A 20,016-nucleotide genomic window follows, 5' to 3' on the forward strand; every position below is an offset into this window, starting at 1 on the left:
GTTTTCTTTTATTAAAATAAATTATTTGTCAACTCCCTTAGGGATGTTCCTCACTCTCCTCTTTCCCCAAATACCAAATGAAAAGAAATTTAATATTTTTCAACTCTTTCTAATGCCTGTATGTATCTTGGGACACATTCTATATACTGACTAGGAGTTTATACGAATGTGGCCAAACTCACTGAAAGGTGTTATTCAAAGTGGGATTTTAAAAGATATATTTATTTTATTGGAAAGGCAGATTTACAGAGAGGAGAAACAGAAAGATCTTCCATGTGCTAATTTGCTCCCCAATTGGCCACAAAGGCTGGAACTGAGCCAATCTGAAGTCAGGAGCTTCTTCCAGGATTCCCACACACAGGAGAACGCCCCAAGGCTTTAGGTTATCCTCTCCTACTTTTCCAGGCCACAAGCAGGGATCTGGATGGGAAGTGGAGCAACTGGGACAGGAACTGGTCCCCATGTGGGATCATGGCTGTTGAAATGGGAGGATTAGTCTGTTGAGCCATGGTGGCAGGTCCCTCAAATGGGATCCTATTAGGCACAATTACTCAGAATATAAACAATGGAGGCAAATCTGATTTGATTTCATGCTCAATCACCCAGAAAGTCAAACACGTTCCAATACTAGAAACACTATGTTCTAAATAATGCCTGGCTATTTAATATGGGTACACAAGAGTAACGTATTACACTGTAGCTTGATTTATAGTGCTCTTCCATACACACAGCGCAGTTTATTCATACATCAAAGATAGTATTGGGTGAAGGATTGACGTCTTCACTGAAGGAAAGAGAGGCAAAATAACCTGACTAAATTTCCACAGCTACCTAGGAGAAAACTAGGCCTAAAATCCATATTTTTGATTCTAAGCCCAGTATTTTCTGTAAGACAATAGGGGGCCTCTCTGTTATTTTTGGTCTTCTCTGTAGTCCTGAGTTTGCTCTTTCAGAATTCACATAAACAGCGATTGTTCTGGGCTTGAAACAAAGAAGCACACACACAAAACACGTCACGAACACATCAAATATGAATGCTTCCATTTATTAAATTTAAGTGTATTTAAGGAGATTAGAATGCAGAGAGAGAGTGCGGGGGAGGAAAGAGGGAGAGAGAGAGAGAAAGCAAAAAGAATATATAAATATACATGTTATGTTTTTTGTTCTAGTTAAAGCCCTCACAGCCTCTATTTTCCCCCCATATCCATTTCCGCAAAAACATTTCAAACAGTGCAGCGATGATGCAAACACACGTGAAAGTCAATAGAGTTGTACCAGTTAGTTCCTTTGGTTTGTAGAGCAATGATGAGGGTGAATCCTTAACCCTCGACTACGCCTTGTTTCTTTTCTGCTGTTTGTTGCTCTGCCCTTTGCCCCAGACTCTCTGGAAATACTGCTTCAGTTATTTACTGAATGTCGAACCCCTGTTCTGTGGAATTTTAACAGATTAGCACTCTGAAGCATACTGCACATTCACAAAGTTTCCCTGACCTGTCAAAAAACAAGCCACATTCTTTCTCTATGCTTACCTCGTTCATGGCATTCAGATTTTGGCATCTGTGGAGAGTTTTAGTAGAAAAGAGGAGAGTAATTCCTTAGAACTGGAGCAACGGAGGCTTTTGGGACTCTTACACCAAGTTAACTTCCAAAAGATTTTTAACTCCCTGTTTCCCAGGAGAGCCCTTGATTTTTGGGCCCCCTACAAACCATACATTTTAAAATTAGCCTAGTTCTTCACTGAGAATTCAGAGAACTGGCAGCACAGAAGTGAAACCCACTCTAGTTGTCACTATCTCTTTATTAAGTGGAATACATATTGTTCTGAAGCACTCAAAAGTAAATGCAACAGCTTGCAGTGCCATACGTTTTGGAGGGGGTAAATTTAAGGTAGAGTTGTTTCCAAAACAGAATGGGGACAGAGAAGGTCTTTTCTCTAATATAACATCAGGTGTCTCATGTATAACGCCATTGTTCACTCTACTACTTTTATTTTCTCTGTTGCCTTGTAATTGTTGCCTACCATGACCATCCTTCCGGGTGGAAATAAATAAGTCATAATCAGAACAAGCTAAGGATACTGTTAGTTACTTAAAACAGTTACAGTTCTAGAGTTCTAGGCCTCTTCTCTCCCCACTCCCTCCTGGGGGATTTGAACTCCCAGATCATCTAACTCACAGTTCGTTGAACCTGAAGAAGCAAGGCACGTCCGACTTGGCTATGATGCCCTTAGCCTTCCAGTCAGTGGCGTCCAGGCACATCATAAGTTGTCATCAGAATCTTAGAAACTGATAGTCTAGGAGCTAAGAAACGCCCGAGGAGTTGGAAGAAGGGAGGACCATCATTTTTTGTCCATGCACGGGCAGAAGCCAGTGGGGCAGGGGCTCTGCCACCGCCAGCCTCCCTGGTGACCAAGCCAGGGGCCTACCGTTTATGGGAAAAACAGCAAAAGCCACCCTCCTGCCGTGACCCTCACAGCGTAAGAACACCAAGGAAGGAACCCGAATGTTAGTTCGAGTTCAGCAAAGACCTTTCTAGAACTCGCAGCTTCGCCACCTCGGCAACAGCGGTGAACTGCGCCTGCGTGAGCTCTGGGCGCGCCTGCGCACAAGCGCCTTTCTGCCGCGCCTTTCCTGAGGTGGGAAGGTGGGCCGGACGACGGTTGAGAGAGGTGCGGGTGGAAGGTGTGAGTTGTGTTGGTAAAGAGCCGAGAAGGCGGAGCTCTTGTGTTGAATCTAAATACCAAACTGTCCCCAATCCCTGGCTGGGTCCCAGAAGTTGGGCGAGAACATGAATCCTGTGAGAATTTGTCCCGGCTGCCTTCGAGGGGCCTTCAGCCCCGCCTGAGGCGACGGTTGTTTTGGGGCGAGGGGGCTTGGGGGTGGGTTTGGGAATGAAGTGAACTTGTGGGGGTATCAACGTCACTCAGGTCCCAACGATAGCAGCCCCCCAGTCAGGGGCTGAGGATTCGTCTTTAAGGTTTTTAAAATATCGTTTGCTTACTTACTCGGACAGGACAGCCTTAGATACAGGGTGGGCGTCGCTTTGGTCTTTCAGTGTCTTTCAGGAAAAGCGGCAGCCTCTGATTGGGCTTCTAGAACGACACCAGTTTTAAAGGGCTGCTGTAACAGGTTCCAAGTCCCAAGTGTGGAAACCAAGCGGCGACAGTCCCCAGCCTCTTGTGGCCGAGGGTTTTATGTTGCCGAGCGATATTGGGAAATTAATATTCGCCTCATTCGGATTTGTGTGTTGTTACTGGTTGGTCTCAGGTTTGGCTGTCTCGCAGAGTAATGAACTCGGTTGGAGCAGAGATGGTTCCGTGTAGGTGTGTCACCTGCCTGGCTGGCAAAGGACTGAAATATATTCTGAGGCTTAACATGCCAAACACACAGAGAAAAATCAAATTCTGTTGTGAAAGAAAAAAAAAAAAAGCCCGTTTTACTTGTTGGATTTGTAGAAACTGGAAATTTGTCATTGTCGTTTTTTTAGCCATTTAAATTTTTTAAGTTTTTATTTTTCATGACATAGTTCCATAGGCTCAAGGATTTCCTCTTTCACCCTTCCCATGTGCCCCTCCCCCCGCCCAACTATTTTCCCTATACTACATTGTAATTATTTTTGGTCGTTCAGAGACAACTTTGTGTTGTATCACCCAGGCGGCTCCAGCTAACAAGTGTTCAAAGCAGACGATGGGTCCAGTGCTTTAAAGTGGGCCCCAGAGCTGCCTTGTCCTGGATGCTTCAGCAGTGGGTGTCCCCTCACTTGCTGGCAAGCACTTGTATGCCAGTTCTTCCTCCATTTGCCTCTTCAAAGTGCTGCCCAAGAGCTCTTCCCATTGTGTGTTTTTGATCCTTACAGGCACGGCCTTAGAACAGTGTTTAGGAAGCAACGCTGTAGTTGCCCTGCTCCTAACTGATTTTGAACAGCACTTGGAAATTGATTCGATCATATTTTTTTAAACAAAAGATTAAAAAAATATTTGAAAGAGTTATAAAGGGAGAGGGAGCGAGGGAGCAAGGGAGTGATCCTCCAGCTGTTTCATTCCTCAAATGACAGGACTGGGTCAGGCAGAAGCCTTGAGTCAGGACTCCCATTAGATCTCCAAATTGGATAGTGGGGACTCAGGGGCTGGATTCCTCATCTGCTGACTTTTAGGATTTTAATTTGGGAGCTGAATTTCAAGCAGAGTGGCCAGGACTTGAGTCAGGCACTCAGATAAGGGTTGCAGGTGTCCCGAGTGGGGCTGAAGCCTTTGTACCACAATGCCCATCTCTGTGTTGTCAGTTCTTATACAGGAAGCAGCGGATTCCCTTAAGTGTTATGTTTGAAACCAGTTTAAAATAATAGTTTCTGTGATTGTTAAGCTGAGCTTTTGATTGTGTTGACACAGTGAGTTTCACATTTCTTCAAAGGTTTATCAAACAACTTTGTATACTAAATTTGAATATCAAATAGACTTTGATATTGGAGGAAATGAAGAGAAACCTAAATGAAAATTCAACTCGAAGTACAGCAGGTATTGCATAACTTATTTTAATGTATTCTGTATTTAGTAAATACCATAGAATGCTTACATACATGGTTTATAGATGGAACATTTTAGAAGAAAGATTTTTTTTTTTTTAAAGATTGATTTGTTTTCATTGGGAAGTCAGAGAAGAGACACAGAAAGAGAGAAATATCTTCACAACTGCAATGGCCTGAGTTGAGCCAATCTGAAGCCGGAAGCCAGGAGCTTCTTCTGGGTCTCCCACATGGGTGCAGGGTTCCAAGGCCTTGGACCATCCTTGACTGCTTTCCCAGGCCACAAGCAGGGAGCTGGAAGGGAAATGGAGTAGCCAGGACACGAACTGGCACCCATACAGGATTCTGGTACATGCAAGGACGTTAGCAATTAGGATACCATGCCTGGCCCTAGAATGGAGTTTGAAAAAGACATTTAGTTTAGATGTCTTACTTTTTGACCTAAAGAAGTAAAATAAGTTACTGAAGGAAAGTCTTGACAGCAAAGGTGGGAGTAAGATCAGATGTACCTAGAGTTAATCTGTTGTCCTTCCTACACATCCTCTATGTTTTTAAACTGAAAGCAAATGTATTTGTATTTGTGATGTGTTCAAAATAGTTCCAGAAAATTTTTGTCTTCCCATTAGCTTTTCCTACTATTTCTGTGTTCCCAATAGATTGGCGCACTGTAATCACAGAGTGCAAAAATGATAACACAATAAAGATAATTAAAGCTTATTATTATTTATGCTTTTAAGAATATTATTTATTTGGAAGTCGTAATTATGGAGATAGAGGCACAGACGTGGGAGAGAGTAATCTTCTATTTGCTGGTTCATTCATAAAAAGAGCTATGCAGTGGCTGGGACTGGGCCAGGCTGACGCCAGGGACCAGGAGCTTCTTGGCCTCCTCCGTGGGTGCAGGGGCTGCCTTTTCCAGGCCATTAGCAGTTATTTGTATAGGAAGAGGAGCAGCTGGGGCATGAACTGATGCGCACTTAGAATGTTGATATTGGCGGAAGACAGCTTTACCAACCACATCACTATGTTGGCTTCTATTTGTGGTGTATGTACTGCATGATAGACATTTAAATTAATCCTTACAATACTTTCTAAGATAGGCTGTTAATATCACCATTCTGTTATCCAGAAGAGCAACCAGAGCACAGAGAAGTTAAATAATATATTAATGCTCAGAACCAAAATTTTAAATTTTATGATCAGGCCCTTTCTGTGCTCTTAGTCATTATGGTGTCTTGCTTCCCGGTATCAGTTATTTAGCACAAAAGAGTTTAAGGAAATTGTGCAAGTTTTTACTTTGGGGTTATAATTCCAACATGCTTTGAAGTCATAATTAAGAATCAGGCAGTCTGACTGAAGAGCTCACATAATTCTTGCTTTTTATCAGAGTGTTTGGAGCCAGTATTCTGTAGTAGAGTGATAATGAATTAGCCTGAAAATGCTATAGTGGCAAGACATATGAACTGAAATTTGGGACGCTTATATCCTACCCAGGTTGTTTCAAGGACTTATTATGTAGGAATTTATGAAAATTTTGGACCTCTTTTTCCTTTGAGTTTTCTTCTAGATTTTGGTTTATGTCTCTGACTTTTGGCCTGACTTGGTACTTCAGTTCTGCCATCTTTTAGAATTATTTTCATTTAGGCTAAGTATTATTTCTGCCTAAGACATTCTTAAAATAATCCATAGAAAAGATCATTACAAACACTTGAAGTGCTTTGCTTGAAGTCCTCAAAAATTAGAGCCAGGACAAAACTATTGTAATAAAGTGTAATAAGTGAGATATTGTTACCTGCTTGTTAAGCAAAATTTTGGATAACTTTTAGCTAACCAAAACTTTGAGAATCATGGCTCTAAAAGGTGCAAAGAATATTTAGAGTTTTGAAAAACTTGGTTTTGGTTCTTTACCTCTGTTGCACTGCAGGGTTCCCTTGGATTGGTATATGAGGAAAATTAAAACAAAAAGTGGATTTGGAAAGGGTTAGCAATGAGTAAGGAGGTGGAAATTACTTTCAAGCAGGAGTAATTAAAGCAATATTAATGTAGAATAAGAAAGGATTCTTTATAGTCAAATGTAACTTTAAAAAGAATGTAGAATTTTTGGGCAAGTGCACTGCAGCGTTTGGCTCAGCAGTTAGGTCACCAGTGGTTGATGCAGAGTCAGGGTATTCCACTGTCATCCAGCTTCTTGCTGATGCGCACCCTGGGAAGCAGCACGTGAGTCACTGTCAGCCATGTGAGAGACTGGGAGTGGAATCCCAGGCACCTTGCTTTGGCCTGGCCTAACCTTGGCTGTTGTAGGCATTTGAAAGTGAATCAGTAAATCAGTAGATAAAGTTTCTATCTCTCTCTGCCTTCAAGTAAAATGAGAATAAATATATTTTAAAAAAAATGAATGTAAAATCAATTCATGGGCATGGAACTATATAATAAGCATAATAACATGTAGAAGTAGAAAAATTCAAAATGTGTATTGCATACTAATAATTATTCTACAGCCAGGCATAATTATTTGCCTGTTTTGTAGTCATTTGTTGGCATATTCTATTTAGGTTGTTTGCCTGTACCATTGTTCAATCAGAGAAAAAGGACCAGGCAGCCATTAACTTCGAATCCGCTTCAGAGTGACTCAGGGATCAGCTCTGCTGCCGACAGTTACGATTTCCCTCCTCTACCAGCAGGTAACACAATGAGTCACTGATGATTTCCAGGAAACAAAATGACCAATTCTCTCTCATTATAATGAAACAGAAAGTTATGATTTTCTTCTTTCCCCTACCTGAAAATGGATATTATTTTGCTATTTCTGAGAATTCCAGGTTAATAGTTCGTGTATCTACAAGGGCAGCTTAGCACTTCCACAGAGTATCTTAGAGTTCAAGGTTTTATTCTAAAAAACTTGCATTGTGAAGTTCTTTTTCTTTCTCAAAACACATAGATATTCTGACTTATACACTCATTGGTAAAGAATAGAAAAATTCAGGTTGCCTCAGGAATGGGAAGTGTGCATAGAAGCAGGAGAAAAATAATAAAAGACTTTTGGAAGAGAAGAAGCCCAAGAATTTCTGATGCCTGGCCTTGATCATTTTCTTTTTCTTAAAACATTTTGCTTTTCTTCATTTGTTGACTCCGCACTCTGCTATGATCTGAAAATTCCTATATTGAACCTTAATCGCCAGAGTGGTGTTGTTAAGCGATGGGCCCTGTGGAAGATGATTATAGGATTAGGCAATTTATAAAAGAGGTACAAGGGAAATGTTTTTCTCCTCTGGTTGTATGAGGACACAGTAAAGGCACCATTTGTGAAACTGAGTCAGCCTTCACCAGATATTGAGTGTATTGGTGCCTTGATTAGGACTTCTCAGCCTCCAGAACTACTACAAGTAAATTTTATTATCAATTATTCAATCTTAGGTGTTTTGTTATAGCATCTCAAATGGTCTGATAACTCACTCATCCAGTCTGCTGCCTTAAAGATCCAGCTAGCGCAACATGAATTCAATTGTCATTTCTGGAAGTGTCCATACTTGTAGTTTACAGAGGCCATTGGTTAGCTGCCTTCTGTGTCTCTTGATATTTTGAATCCTAGAGACAGAGAGCCTCTGGCATACCTAATCTTTTAAATGGCTTCACTTTTTAATTGTTGGGAGTGCTAAATGTTTGCTGGTTGTTTTTCTCTTGGTAGAAGGTATGGGCAGGCAGAAAATTCTGAAATATACTTGTTATATACGTTTACATTTTAGGGCAAACTCAAAAATTCTGAATAGGATCTTATTATACACTTAAAAATTTCAAATATCAAATAAAGCAATACTTGTTTTACTACTTTCATCCAGCATTATCCTATAGACTTTTATCATACTTCTGAATTGGAATTATTTTATTGACATCTGCATTTGTGGAAGTAAACAAGTATGAAGTAACTATTCTTAAAAATACTGCGTGTCTTACTTTGATCTCTGTTACTTTTGAGACTGGGCCTGGGAAGCTGCAAATCCAGAGTTGGCTCCTCTAATGAAAACAAGGAGCACAAGGTATGTTAAAAAATATGTATGTGTGTGTTACCTATTTTTGCTCCTCTGTATATATTTCATATTTATTAATTTGAAAATAGGCTATTAATATTTAACAAAAATATTTTTTCTTGGAAGTCAAACACCACATTCAGTTTCTCATCCCCCGAGAAGTCAGGAGTCTGTGTCTAAACTTGTCCAACCCGATACTGACAGAGGCCAGAGTGGATGGAGGTAAGTCTACTTAGTTTTCTCTTTTATTCCCTTGTCTCCTTTTCCTTTTATACCTTTTGTTTCTTTCCTTGGCTTTCGTCTCTTCTTTTCTTAGGGAGAATGACATTTAAGAAATTTCCAAAGCTAGTTAACTATAGTATTTGCATTTAACTTGTGTACATCTTCCTGTGTATTTTAAATCATCTAGAGGTGACTTAAAAACACCTAATGCAATGTAAGTGCTGTGTAAATAGTTACCACTATATTGTTCAGAGAATGATGACAAAAAGGATGTATTATCAGAATAAACATTTTTTCAAATATGTTATGTGCATCTGAATTCCTAGATATAGTATCTACAGATATGGACTTCCTATGGTATAGTTTATTTGTCTTTTTAAAAAAAGATTGATTTATTTTTATTAGAAAGTCAGATCAGAGAGAAGGAGAGACTGAGAGAAAGATCTTCTGTCTGTTGATTCATTCCCCAGGTAGCCATAACGGCCAGAGCTGAGCCAATCCAAAGCCGGGAGCCAGGAGCTTCTTCTAGGTCTCCCACGTGGATTCAGGGTCCCAAGGCTTTGGGCTGTCCCTCTACTGTTTCCTCAGACCACAAGTAGGGTGCTGGATGGGAAATGGAGCAGCTGGGACTCAAACCAGCATCCATATGGGATCCCAGGTGGTGCATGCAAGGCGAGGATTTAGCTACCAGGCTATTGCCCCGGTCCTATATATTTGTCTTTATCATTGAGTTTCATACTTCTCTGTTATGTTGCCATTTAACATGTCTTTGTCATTTTAAATAATTCTCCTTCATATTTCTTATAATGTGTAATAGTAAGATCTTTAAAACCCTTGGTGATTGTTGGAGAGCCTTATTTTAAATACTCATAAACCTCAGCTTTCCATTATCTCCCAGGCATTTTGATGAGACAGAAGGGAATTTATTTTCTTTTCAGTACAGTAATATCTTTTGTGCTGCTGTGCTTTTCCACGCCAACAGCTTCCCTTCTTTTAGATGGTTCTGGCTTTTCCAAAATGAGAAAAAAAATTGGAAATATTAGTTTTTTTTTTTTTAAAGATTTGTTTATTTTTTATTGGAAAGGCAGATATACAGAGAGGAGAGACAGAGAGGAAGATCTTCTGTCCAATGGTTCACTCCCCAAGTGGCCACAATGGCTGGAGCTGAGCCAATCCAAAGCCAGGAGCCTCCTCCAGGTCTCCCACATGGATTTAGGGTCCCAAGGCTTTAGACCATCCTCGACTGCATTCCCAGGCCACAAGCAGGGAGCTGGATGGAAGTGGAGCTGCCGGGATTAGAACTGGTGCCCATATGGGATCCCAGCATATTCAAAGCAAGCACCTTAACTGCTACGCTATCGCGCCAGGCCTGGAAGTTGTAGTTTTTTGAACCTCTCTCCAGGACCTTTCGAGTATTGCTCTTCCCACTGCTGATTTTGTATTACAGTCTAAAACCAAATAAAGCAATACTTGTTTTACTAATTTACTAATATAAAATTTTACAATTGAAAATTTTATTTGAGGGATAGGGATGGCAGACAAAAAGAGTAGGAGAAGGGAAGATGACACATGCCTTTATATATATATATAAAAAGTTGCAGTGTAAGTTCTGTTGTTCTGATAAAATGGTTCTTACATATATATATATATATTTTAAATTAAGACTGTATGGGAACTAACAGAGCTGTTATTTTCCATCCTATTACTCTGAATTGTGAATAATTGAGTAAAGCACTGTCAAAAGATCCAAAATTCGTAAAGGAGACTTTACTGTAAAATTAGTGATGCATAAAAGCATTGGGTTTTTATTTGTATTATTCCCTTCAAAGTCATGGCTTCATCCATGGGCCAGAGAAGAAACCAGTGATGTGAAGTGTTTGGTCTCTGTAATGTGTTGTATCCCCTTGGGTTGCCTATTTTATTCTAGTGATGCTCTTGGGGCCACTGGTCCAGTTGTTGGGTGGCCAGCTTTACCTTTGCATACATTTAGTCCTCTCAACGTCCTGGGCTTAGAGTCCACAGTGAACCTCTGAGACTAGCTTTTCTCCAGAGAGAACAATCTGAGGGACATGCTGTCCTTTATCCTGCTCAGGAAGCAGTACAACATGGGGCTCAAGGTCTGTTTGGGGTGTAGGGGACCTGTCTAAGCTGGATTGGCTTCCAAGGAAGCATCTGTGTGAGGGACATGTTCATTAAGGTGAATAAGACCTTAGTTATCCCAGGACTGTTTCCCAAGCTAGGGGCACCTTCTGAAATGTTGGGGGGAATTTCAGGTGTACTGTAATGTAAGTAGTTGTGAAGCTGAGACTTTCTGTACTGTAAATAATGATTTCCACAGCCATGAGAGAGGAAAGACAAAGCTGTAGTTCTATCTCTCTGATGAAAATAAAACTGTAAAATTAAAGATGTGATTATATGCAGAGATAGATGAACAGTAGAGGAAAGATGTCTTATAGTAGTATGTCAAGCAGTTAATAGTAACATCAATGTTTATCTGGATATTGTGATATTTATGATGTTTATAACTTAAAATTTCATCTTGGATTATTATTTCCATCCTTAATTTTATACCTAATTTACTTAATACTTCCCAAATTGTATAAACTTTAGATCCCATAAAATCCAGGTTTGTACCTGAACGCTAATGAGCCTAGACCATTTTGGACTATTTTTTTTAAAGATTTATTTATTTATTGGAAAGTCAGATATACAGAGAGCAGGAGAGACAGAGAGGAAGATCTTCTGTCTGATGATTCACTCCCCAAGTGACCGCAACGGCCGATGCTATGCCGATCCGAAGCCATCATCCAGGAACTTCTTCCGGGTCTCCCACATGGGTGCAGGGTCCCAAAGCTTTGGGCTGTCCTTAACTGCTTTCCTGGGCCACAGGCAGGGAGCTGGATGGAAGTGGAGCTGCCGGGATTAGAACCGGTGGCCATATGGGATCCTGGCACGTTCAAGGCGAGGACCTTAGCCGCTAGGCCATGCCGCTGGGCCCTGGACTATTTTTTTTAAGACTTAATTATTTATTTGCCAGAGAGAGAGAAAGATCAATCATGCACGTGCTGACTCACTCTCCAAATGGCTGCAATGGCTGGAGGTAGGCCAAACAAAACTAGGCACCAGGAGCTTCTTTTGGAACTTCCACATGGGTGCAGGGCCTTTAATACTTGGGCTTTCCTAGAGGACAAGTGCATTAGGAGGGAACTGGATCAGAAGCAAAACAGCTGGAACTTGAACTGGTGCCTGTATAGGATGCTGGCGTTGTAATGCAGCAGCTTTAACCATTTATGCCACAATGCTGGCCCTGGACAGTTTTCTTAAACAAGTTATGGGTTATATTGATTGCCTTCTTGTAATGCTTGTGATATCTTTAGGAACATTATTCAGAATTAGGAATTTATAACTTGGACTAGTCTTGTTAAATTATTAATCTCAGAAATTATACTTTGATTTTCGCTTCATTAAATGTTCTAATCAGCTGACAACTACTCAGATTAGTGTAGTTTATACATTCTACCACAGGTTCATGAGTAGGGCTTTTAAACTACACAGTAAAAGTACAAAATATCTGATAAAAGAAATGTTTACATTGTCTTTGTTTTCTTTTGATTTAAAATCATTGACAAACTATAGTTTCGCTTTAAAGATTTTTTAAAGATTTATTTATTTTTTATGGAAAGGCAGAACTACAGAGAGGAGAGACATAGAGAAAGATCTTCCATCTGGTAGTTTGCTCCCCAAATAGTGCAATGGCTGGAGCTGAGCCAATCTGAAGCCAGGAACCGGAAGCTTCTTCTGGGTCTCCCACATGGATTCAGAGTTCCAAGGCTTTAGGTCATCCTTTACTGCTTTCCCAGACATCAGGCATGGAGCTGGACAGAAAGTGGAGCAGCCAGGACTTGAACTGGTGCTCATGTGGGACCCAGGTGCATGTAAGGTGAGGACTTACTCTAGGCTGTTGCACCGGGCCCCACTTTGTGGATAATTTTAAGAAAAAGTGTTAACAAACATGTGCTTAAAGTCTTACTGCTTTAAGATACCCACCTCAGTACAAAGGCTAGTATAGTTTAAAAATCTTTTATAGCCCCAACGTTCTCCAGATTCTGGACTGGTAAGTAACTTGCTGTATTACTTTGGGTATGTTATATCTACAAGGGGTCAGTATCCTTATCCGAAGAGAAATAGTAATTGTAGGATGATGATGTGTTTGGGATTTCTAACTAGTTAATTAAAAATCACTTTATAAACATTGCCATGAAAATGAAATGTTTGCATAAATTGCTTTTTAATTAAAAAAGCATAGAGAAATAACTAACTTTTGTTTTTGCTATTACAGTTACAGAGGTGGCAACAAAACTGCCAGTTTACAGATTTGGGATAAAAATGATACTACATCTCAGTGTAAAAGAACAAACCCAATGGCAAATGATGGAAATAACTTTTGTCCAGTGAATTTGGGAGCTCAGCGCCAGAAACAATTCAAAATGTCTGAACGTCTTAACTTATCTCATCACGGAGAAACTCAGGAACTCAGACAGACACATTCACCAAAGTTATCTGGTTCCACAGTAAAAGGCCTAGGTGAAAATAGTGCATCACAGGCATTTAAGCCAAATTTACAGCAAAATCAATTTAAGAACAAAATGCTGGATGATATTCCAGAAAAGAGCACTCCAAAGGTAAAAATTTAATGGCTTGCTTATTAATTTTTTGAGAATATGAGGTAAATAAGTTTTTGGAAAGCTGCAAAGGAAGTAAGATTTGAAATTGATCCCATGACATACATGACTCGAATAGCACAAATACCCAGTTCCGTTGGAGTCAGTTAGATTTTAGCTTGCAAAATATTTTCTTTGAGGGGTGGTGACTGCTCCTTTGCATAATTCCTTTAGACTTTTCCTATCATATTTGATATTAACCTTTTATTTATGCATATGATGGAAAATTGCTTATTTTTTTGCAGATGACTTTTAAAATATAATTCTAAGTTTTTTTTTTAAACAATAGAGTAGAAAATGTTTTCTGCAAAAAGACAGACAGTAAATATCTTTGACTTTTTGGGCTGTAACCTTTTTGTTGTGCCTGCTCAGCTCTATCACGCAACTCTTGGCCTGTAGCTTGAAGCAGCCACAGACATACGTAAGTGGATGTGCTGTGTTCCAGTGAAGTTTACAAAGATCCCCAAAAGTGGGTGGGTTAGATTTGGAGGGGACTGCATTGTTTTTTAACCTCTGCATTAGAGTCTTGTCCTAAGTTCCTTGCTTTCTATTTCGTATTTTACTAATTCTTTAATGTTTTATCCATTTCATACTCTTCATGGTTCTGTAAACATGGCATGTAGTTTGATAACATCTCTGCTTTGGTTTGTGTCTTGTCTCTAGCTTTACTTCCTCACTGTACACACACTTTGGTTATTCTTTGTAAACATTTTCTATATAACATAGTTAGGGAGGAATAGGTGAATAATCGCCTTCCACTGCTTGACCTAACAGATTCTGTACCCGTTGTTTTCTGGGTTCTGGCAAAATGAAACATCCTGCAAAGGCATAATCCTGGGATCCATTACTTAACAGCCAGGAGGAGTCACTAGGAGGACATCAAAGGGTGGGAAGGGTTGGTTAGATTTCTCCCTTTTTTTCCTTATTTTAAAATGTATGGCTAACTGTGGTTGTGTTCCTGCATGGCATAACCCATTCATTAGTCCAGTTTTATTGAGTTTTGAAATTTTATTTTTTCTTCTAGTCTTTTCATCATGGGAGTATCTTACTGTTTTTAGTCCTTGGGTGCTTAAGTATCTTATGTTTGTTCTGCCTGTATGTTTGCAAAAAAAAAAAAAAAAGTCTTTGCAATGAACTTTTGGTGAATAGCTTTTCATAGCAAAGCATTTTTCAAATGAATGACTGTGTCTGTTTCCCTGTTAGAGAATGAGTACATTAAGGAAAGTAATTGTTTTGCTAGTATGAGTTTGTACAGGATCTGCCTCTTGGTGCTTCAGAAATATTCAACAAATGAAAAATGAATGGATTCCTGTAATAAATAATTCTCTAGTGTTTTCAAATGCATCTTAGTTTCTTCTCTTACAATATGGCAATGATTGCTTTAACTTAAGGAAGTGATTGTATTGACATTCTGCAAAGTTCTTTGTGCACACTTTATTCATTTGTCTATTATAAGGAGGTGAAAGATGAAATACAAAATAATTTTCTAATGTTTTTTTTTTCAAAAGGAAGCCTCATTTCAGTTACATTTTAAAGAAAAAACTAATACTTTAAGAATTGTTTCTGCGGTTATTGAGAGCATGAAGTATTGGCGTGAACATGTACAGAAAACTGTACTTCTTTTTGAAGTATTAGGTATGTATTGTACTTCAAAAATATTTCAGTAACGCTGTTTGGAAAACAGTTTTTAATATCAGTAGCAATGTCAAGGGGATCTTGGAAAATGAAGTCATGTAAGAGGAGATTGTAATTTGTTGTCACTTTTTTTTTTGGTTAGTCATTGATTTATATGAATTAAGTGGTTATTTGTGTAGTAGACTTCTGATTCATAATGTTACAGTTGGAAAGACTGCTTCAAGCAGTCTATATTAGTCCATGAAGTTAGGTGAGGAATTGGAAAAAATGAAACAAATAAAGTATGAGAAGACCTGACTGAAATCACAAAGTAAGATAACAGCAAAAATAGACCTAATAATGAGGCCTTCTTATCACAATCTAGTGTTATTTCTTCTATATTCCACTAATCTAGAATTTTATGTGCTGAATATTAAGTCATATTTTAATTAATCTGAAAGAATATTTAGGGAACTTTTTTTTACTGCTAAGAATAAACACCCTATAGTTAATTTGTTATCTTAAAATGTAGACAATGCATACTATAAAAAACTATAAATGAATTACAAAATTTATGGCCAGTAATTAAACTCATACTTTTAATTTAATTTTTCTAAATTCTTAAGTGAAGTCCCTCTAATAGTTTGTTTCTAAGTTTGAGAGGGTCAGGAATTTTTTTTTTAGTATAAAATTGTGTCAGGAAAATCTGCTTCTTAAAACATTCTTATTGCTCTGTGATAGAGCTATCTTGATCATTAGTCCAGCTTTCTTGAGTTTTGTAATTTTGTGTTTTCTTCTAGTCTTTTCATCATAGGAGTAGAGTAGTAAGAGTGTCTTAATCTTATTTTAGCTTTTGGGTGCTTAAGTACCTTATGTTTTTTCTGCCTATATGTTTGCAAAAGAAGTTTTTTCAATAGCAGTTGGTCAGTAGCATTCCTTGGCAAAACACTTTTCAAATGAATGTGGGGGAACAATGATTTAAATATGTGTTACATTTTGTTTGCATTTTACCCATATTGATTTTTTCCTTATTTCAATGTTGCTTAAGCTGTTCTAGATTCAGCTGTTACACCTGGTCCACATTATTCAAAGACTTTTCTTTTGAGAGATGGGAAGCATACTGTGCAATGTGTATTTTACGAGATTGTGAGTACTTTTAAAGTATTATTTATAGAATCTATACCAGCAAAATATAAAAATACAGGCTATAATTCCATTGCAATAGAAGTTCCATTAACATTTTAGTTGTGCTTTAAGTTTTCTTTTGGTTTTAGTTCTGATATTAAAGCTATGTATTTGGTTAACTAATATGAAGTTTCTGCTGTGTGTCAGACACTGCTGGATGCAAGGGGAATAAATGGAATGTGAGAGTAGCTTTGTGCAGTGGCAGTATCATAGCCAATGAGGTTTATGCGCGGGCTGATTATTGCTAATTGAAAACCTTTCCCTAAAATGGAATGAGAGTGATAAATGGCTCTTTCAGAGTTTATAATTTCAAGTAGAAAGATGTGTAAATGTTACACTGTGGTATATATTCATGATAGTGCTGTTTATTCGGAGTACTCTTGAAGTGAATCAGAAGGATTTTCAAAGATGATAGCAACTTAGGTCTTTAAGTAAGGACTTTTTAGGGTTAACTTTAGTATTTCTAGTTAAAGTATTGGATAAAGTGAAGTGGATTGCAATGAATTCTAAAGCAAAGGAGCAGCAGATGCAGAGGCACGAAATTAAGAGGAAGCCTGACATGCTCGGGGAACCAAAAGTTACTTTATGATTGCCAAAGTGTGGAATTTGTAGGAGTAGGGTACTGTTTCTGAGAATTGGTGAAAGGAGTAGGCTTGGATATCAGTAAGAGGCTTGGTGACAGACAAGACTGTAAATGACAAAGGACTGGGGCCTTTTGTGACCTTTGTATACTTTGTAAATGGTATTACATTAATTCTGAAATTTGTCTCAATTCTGAAATCATACTTGGATTCTAGTATTTGCTTAACTGTATGATCTATGCTGCTTAAACTATCTGAGCTTCAAATTTTTAAAAAAAATATGTAGAAGAGGGATTAACCTACTTTGAGAAATAATAAAAGAAATTACATGATAAAACATAAATGTTCAGGATCCAACACATACAAATCAGAAGCAACACATAAATATTATATTTATTTCTACATCTTGAATGTTTATTATTTTTCTTTAATTAAAAAAACTCTGTTATTGAAGTATAATGTGTTTAGAAAAACACACATTGCTGCATAGCTCTATGAAGTCTCACAAAATTAATGCTGACCAGATTAAGAAACAGAGCCTTACCATCATCTCTGAAACTGTTTTGCCTCCTCCATCCACTGTCTGCTGTCTTCTGCCTAGAAGTAACCATTGTTGTGACTTAATGTCAGAAATCCTCTTCCTGCTTTTGAAATTTATATAGATAGTATCCCAGGGCATTTTAAAATGTCTGATTTCTTTCACTCAGCATATTTGTAAGATCTGTCTGTATTTATGTATGTAGCTGTAGTTCATGCATTTCTATTGATATGTATTTTTTTCTGTTATATAAATGTATCACAATTTCATGTTTCAATTTATTTTTGGCGAGCATTTGGGTTGTTTTCAGACTTTTGGTTATTCATAACGCTATAGGCATGCATTTGTGTTTGGGATGTACCTAGAAGGTGAGTTAGCTGGATCATAGATCATGTGTATGTTCTGATATAGTAGTTACTGCCACAGATTTTTTCTAAGAGATTGTGTCAATTTAGGTACTTTCAAGCAGTGTATATTTTCTGTGTGCTCTTGCCAACAAGTGGCAGTGTCAGTATTTTAGCCATCTGGTGGTTCTCTCAGTTTAGTGTTCTTTCAGTTTTTCATGATTTCCTGTTACTAAGGAAATTATCATCATTTCATGTTTGATTTTTCAAGATTTCGCTGATTTGAAAGTCAGAATTACAGAGAGGGAGAGGGAGCTTTTTCATACACTTATTTATTTCTGAAATGACCATGAGGGTGGGACCAAAGCCAGGAGCTTCATCCGGTCTCCCACATGGATAGTAGGGACTCAAACACTTAGGCCATCATCCAGTACTTTCCCCTAGGCCCTTAGCAGGGAGGTGAATCAGAAGTGGAGCAGCCCTGACTTCAACCAGTATCCTTGTGAGGTGCATGAGCTGTTGTAAGCAGCGGCTTTTCCTACTTCACCGCAACACTGACTGCTTCATGCTTACTGACCATTTAGATACCATTTAGTTGTGGTGTTATTTGCCTTTTTCTTATTGATCAGAGCTTTAATAAAGTTATTCTAGGCACAGATTTTTTTTGTCCATTTTGTGTATTGTAAATTTTAAAAATTATACTGTGATTTTCATTCTTAATAGTAGCTTTTGCTTAATTTTTTATTTTAATGTAATTTTATCAATATTATTTCTTATATTTAGTGCTTTCTGTAGCCATTGAGTGAAAGTCGTTTTAGAATGTTTTAATTTTATTCATGGTTTCTTTATTTTCATACTCTTTCAGATGTGGTCTGTGTTTCCTCACTGTCTTGTTATGGCTTTGATGCATACAAGGGTGCTTATTTTGGCAGCACACATACGAAACTGATACAAGGAGATTTTTAGCAGCATATTTAATCCAGCTTCTTGTTTTCACCTGGATAAACTCACCTCTTTTGGCAGTTACTGAAAGTAGAACTCTGGCAGTTTGGTAAAAGAGTGTGCCATTTTGTCTTGGAAGCCATGCCCCTTCCAACTGAGGGTTTGTCCTCTTGATAGGGCACCCATAGATACCCATATATGCATCTGCCTATCATAGTTTTGTCAGCAATGGGGGCCTAGCTCAGACATTTGAAATACTGATGAAATTTTTTTATATCATACATACAGGATCGTGAACTTCCAAGACTGATTAGAGGCCGAGTTCATAGGTGTGTTGGAAACTATGACCAGAAGAAGAACATTTTCAAATGTGTTTCTGTCAGACCAGCATCTGTTTCTGAACAAAAAACTTTCCAAACATTTGTTAAAATTGCTGATGCTGAGATGAGATATTATACTAAAGTAATGAATGAAGTTTAGATAGGGATAAGGGGACTTTAAAATACTGAATACTAAACTGAAGCATTTTCTGTTATTATTTAATTTATTATCTCCATGGTTTTATCATTACTACATTTATACGTATTACTTGTTGAATTAAAATATTTAAATCTCCTCATGCAAATATTAAGTGGGCCTGACCCTACATGGCTTCTGAGATCAAACTTGGGTATATACAAGGTGTTTAGTAGAAGTAGTGAGGATATGGGCAGGTTGGATAATGGATACTAAAATACAATGATATGGAAGGAATATATTCTGGTGCTGTATGGTACAACTAAGGGTCTGTGGTTCACAGTGACTATAATGACTATAATTTTGTGACTATAATGAGGAGCTCAAATGCTGTGAACATGGGAGGAGTGATGATGGGAGGTGAAGCTTTAGATAGCCCTGATTTATACTCATTGTATGTTCACACAGGTATTGGAATGTAGCATTGTACACTATGGGCCAGAGCTATTGCTCTGTGTTTATTAAAGATAAAATAAAATAAAATAAAATATTTAAAGCTTTATATATGTGAAAAGCATTTCTGAAAAATAACTTATTGCTTATATTAAAATGGCATATTTGCTAATATTCAATATTAATTTGACCTAGTAGTTAAGACCCCAGGGTGATGCCAGGATTTCATTTCAGAGTGCCTGGGTTGGGGCCCAGATATGCTGTTGATTACAGGTTTCTGTTAATATGTCTTCTAGGAAGCAGTAGACACAGTGCAGGTAGTTGGGTCTCTGCCCTCCTCCATGTGAGAAACCTGGATTGAGTTTCTGGTTCTTGCCTTTAGCCTAGTTCAGGCCTGGCCATTGAGGGCATTTG

General features: G+C 38.2%; 1 protein-coding gene and 1 pseudogene across 1 annotated transcript; both read left to right on the forward strand.

Moving 5' to 3' along the window:
- The first annotated feature begins 4,470 nt into the window (after positions 1–4,470).
- SPATA22 (spermatogenesis associated 22) lies at positions 4,471–19,173 on the forward strand. The gene is made up of 8 exons (XM_041001300.1): positions 4,471–4,513; positions 7,074–7,202; positions 8,495–8,555; positions 8,673–8,768; positions 13,108–13,450; positions 14,998–15,124; positions 16,152–16,249; positions 18,982–19,173. The coding sequence occupies exons 1-8, from the start codon at positions 4,471–4,473 to the stop codon at positions 19,171–19,173; spliced, it is 1,089 nt and encodes a 362-aa protein (XP_040857234.1).
- Positions 16,476–16,630, forward strand: LOC121170621 (annotated as a pseudogene).
- Positions 19,174–20,016: the final 843 nt, after the last annotated feature.

The sequence above is a fragment of the Ochotona curzoniae genome, unplaced genomic scaffold (genome assembly GCF_017591425.1).
Source record: "Ochotona curzoniae isolate NIBS_2020 unplaced genomic scaffold, NIBS_Ocur_1.0 scaffold_2453, whole genome shotgun sequence".
Classification (NCBI taxonomy): Eukaryota; Metazoa; Chordata; class Mammalia; order Lagomorpha; family Ochotonidae; genus Ochotona; species Ochotona curzoniae.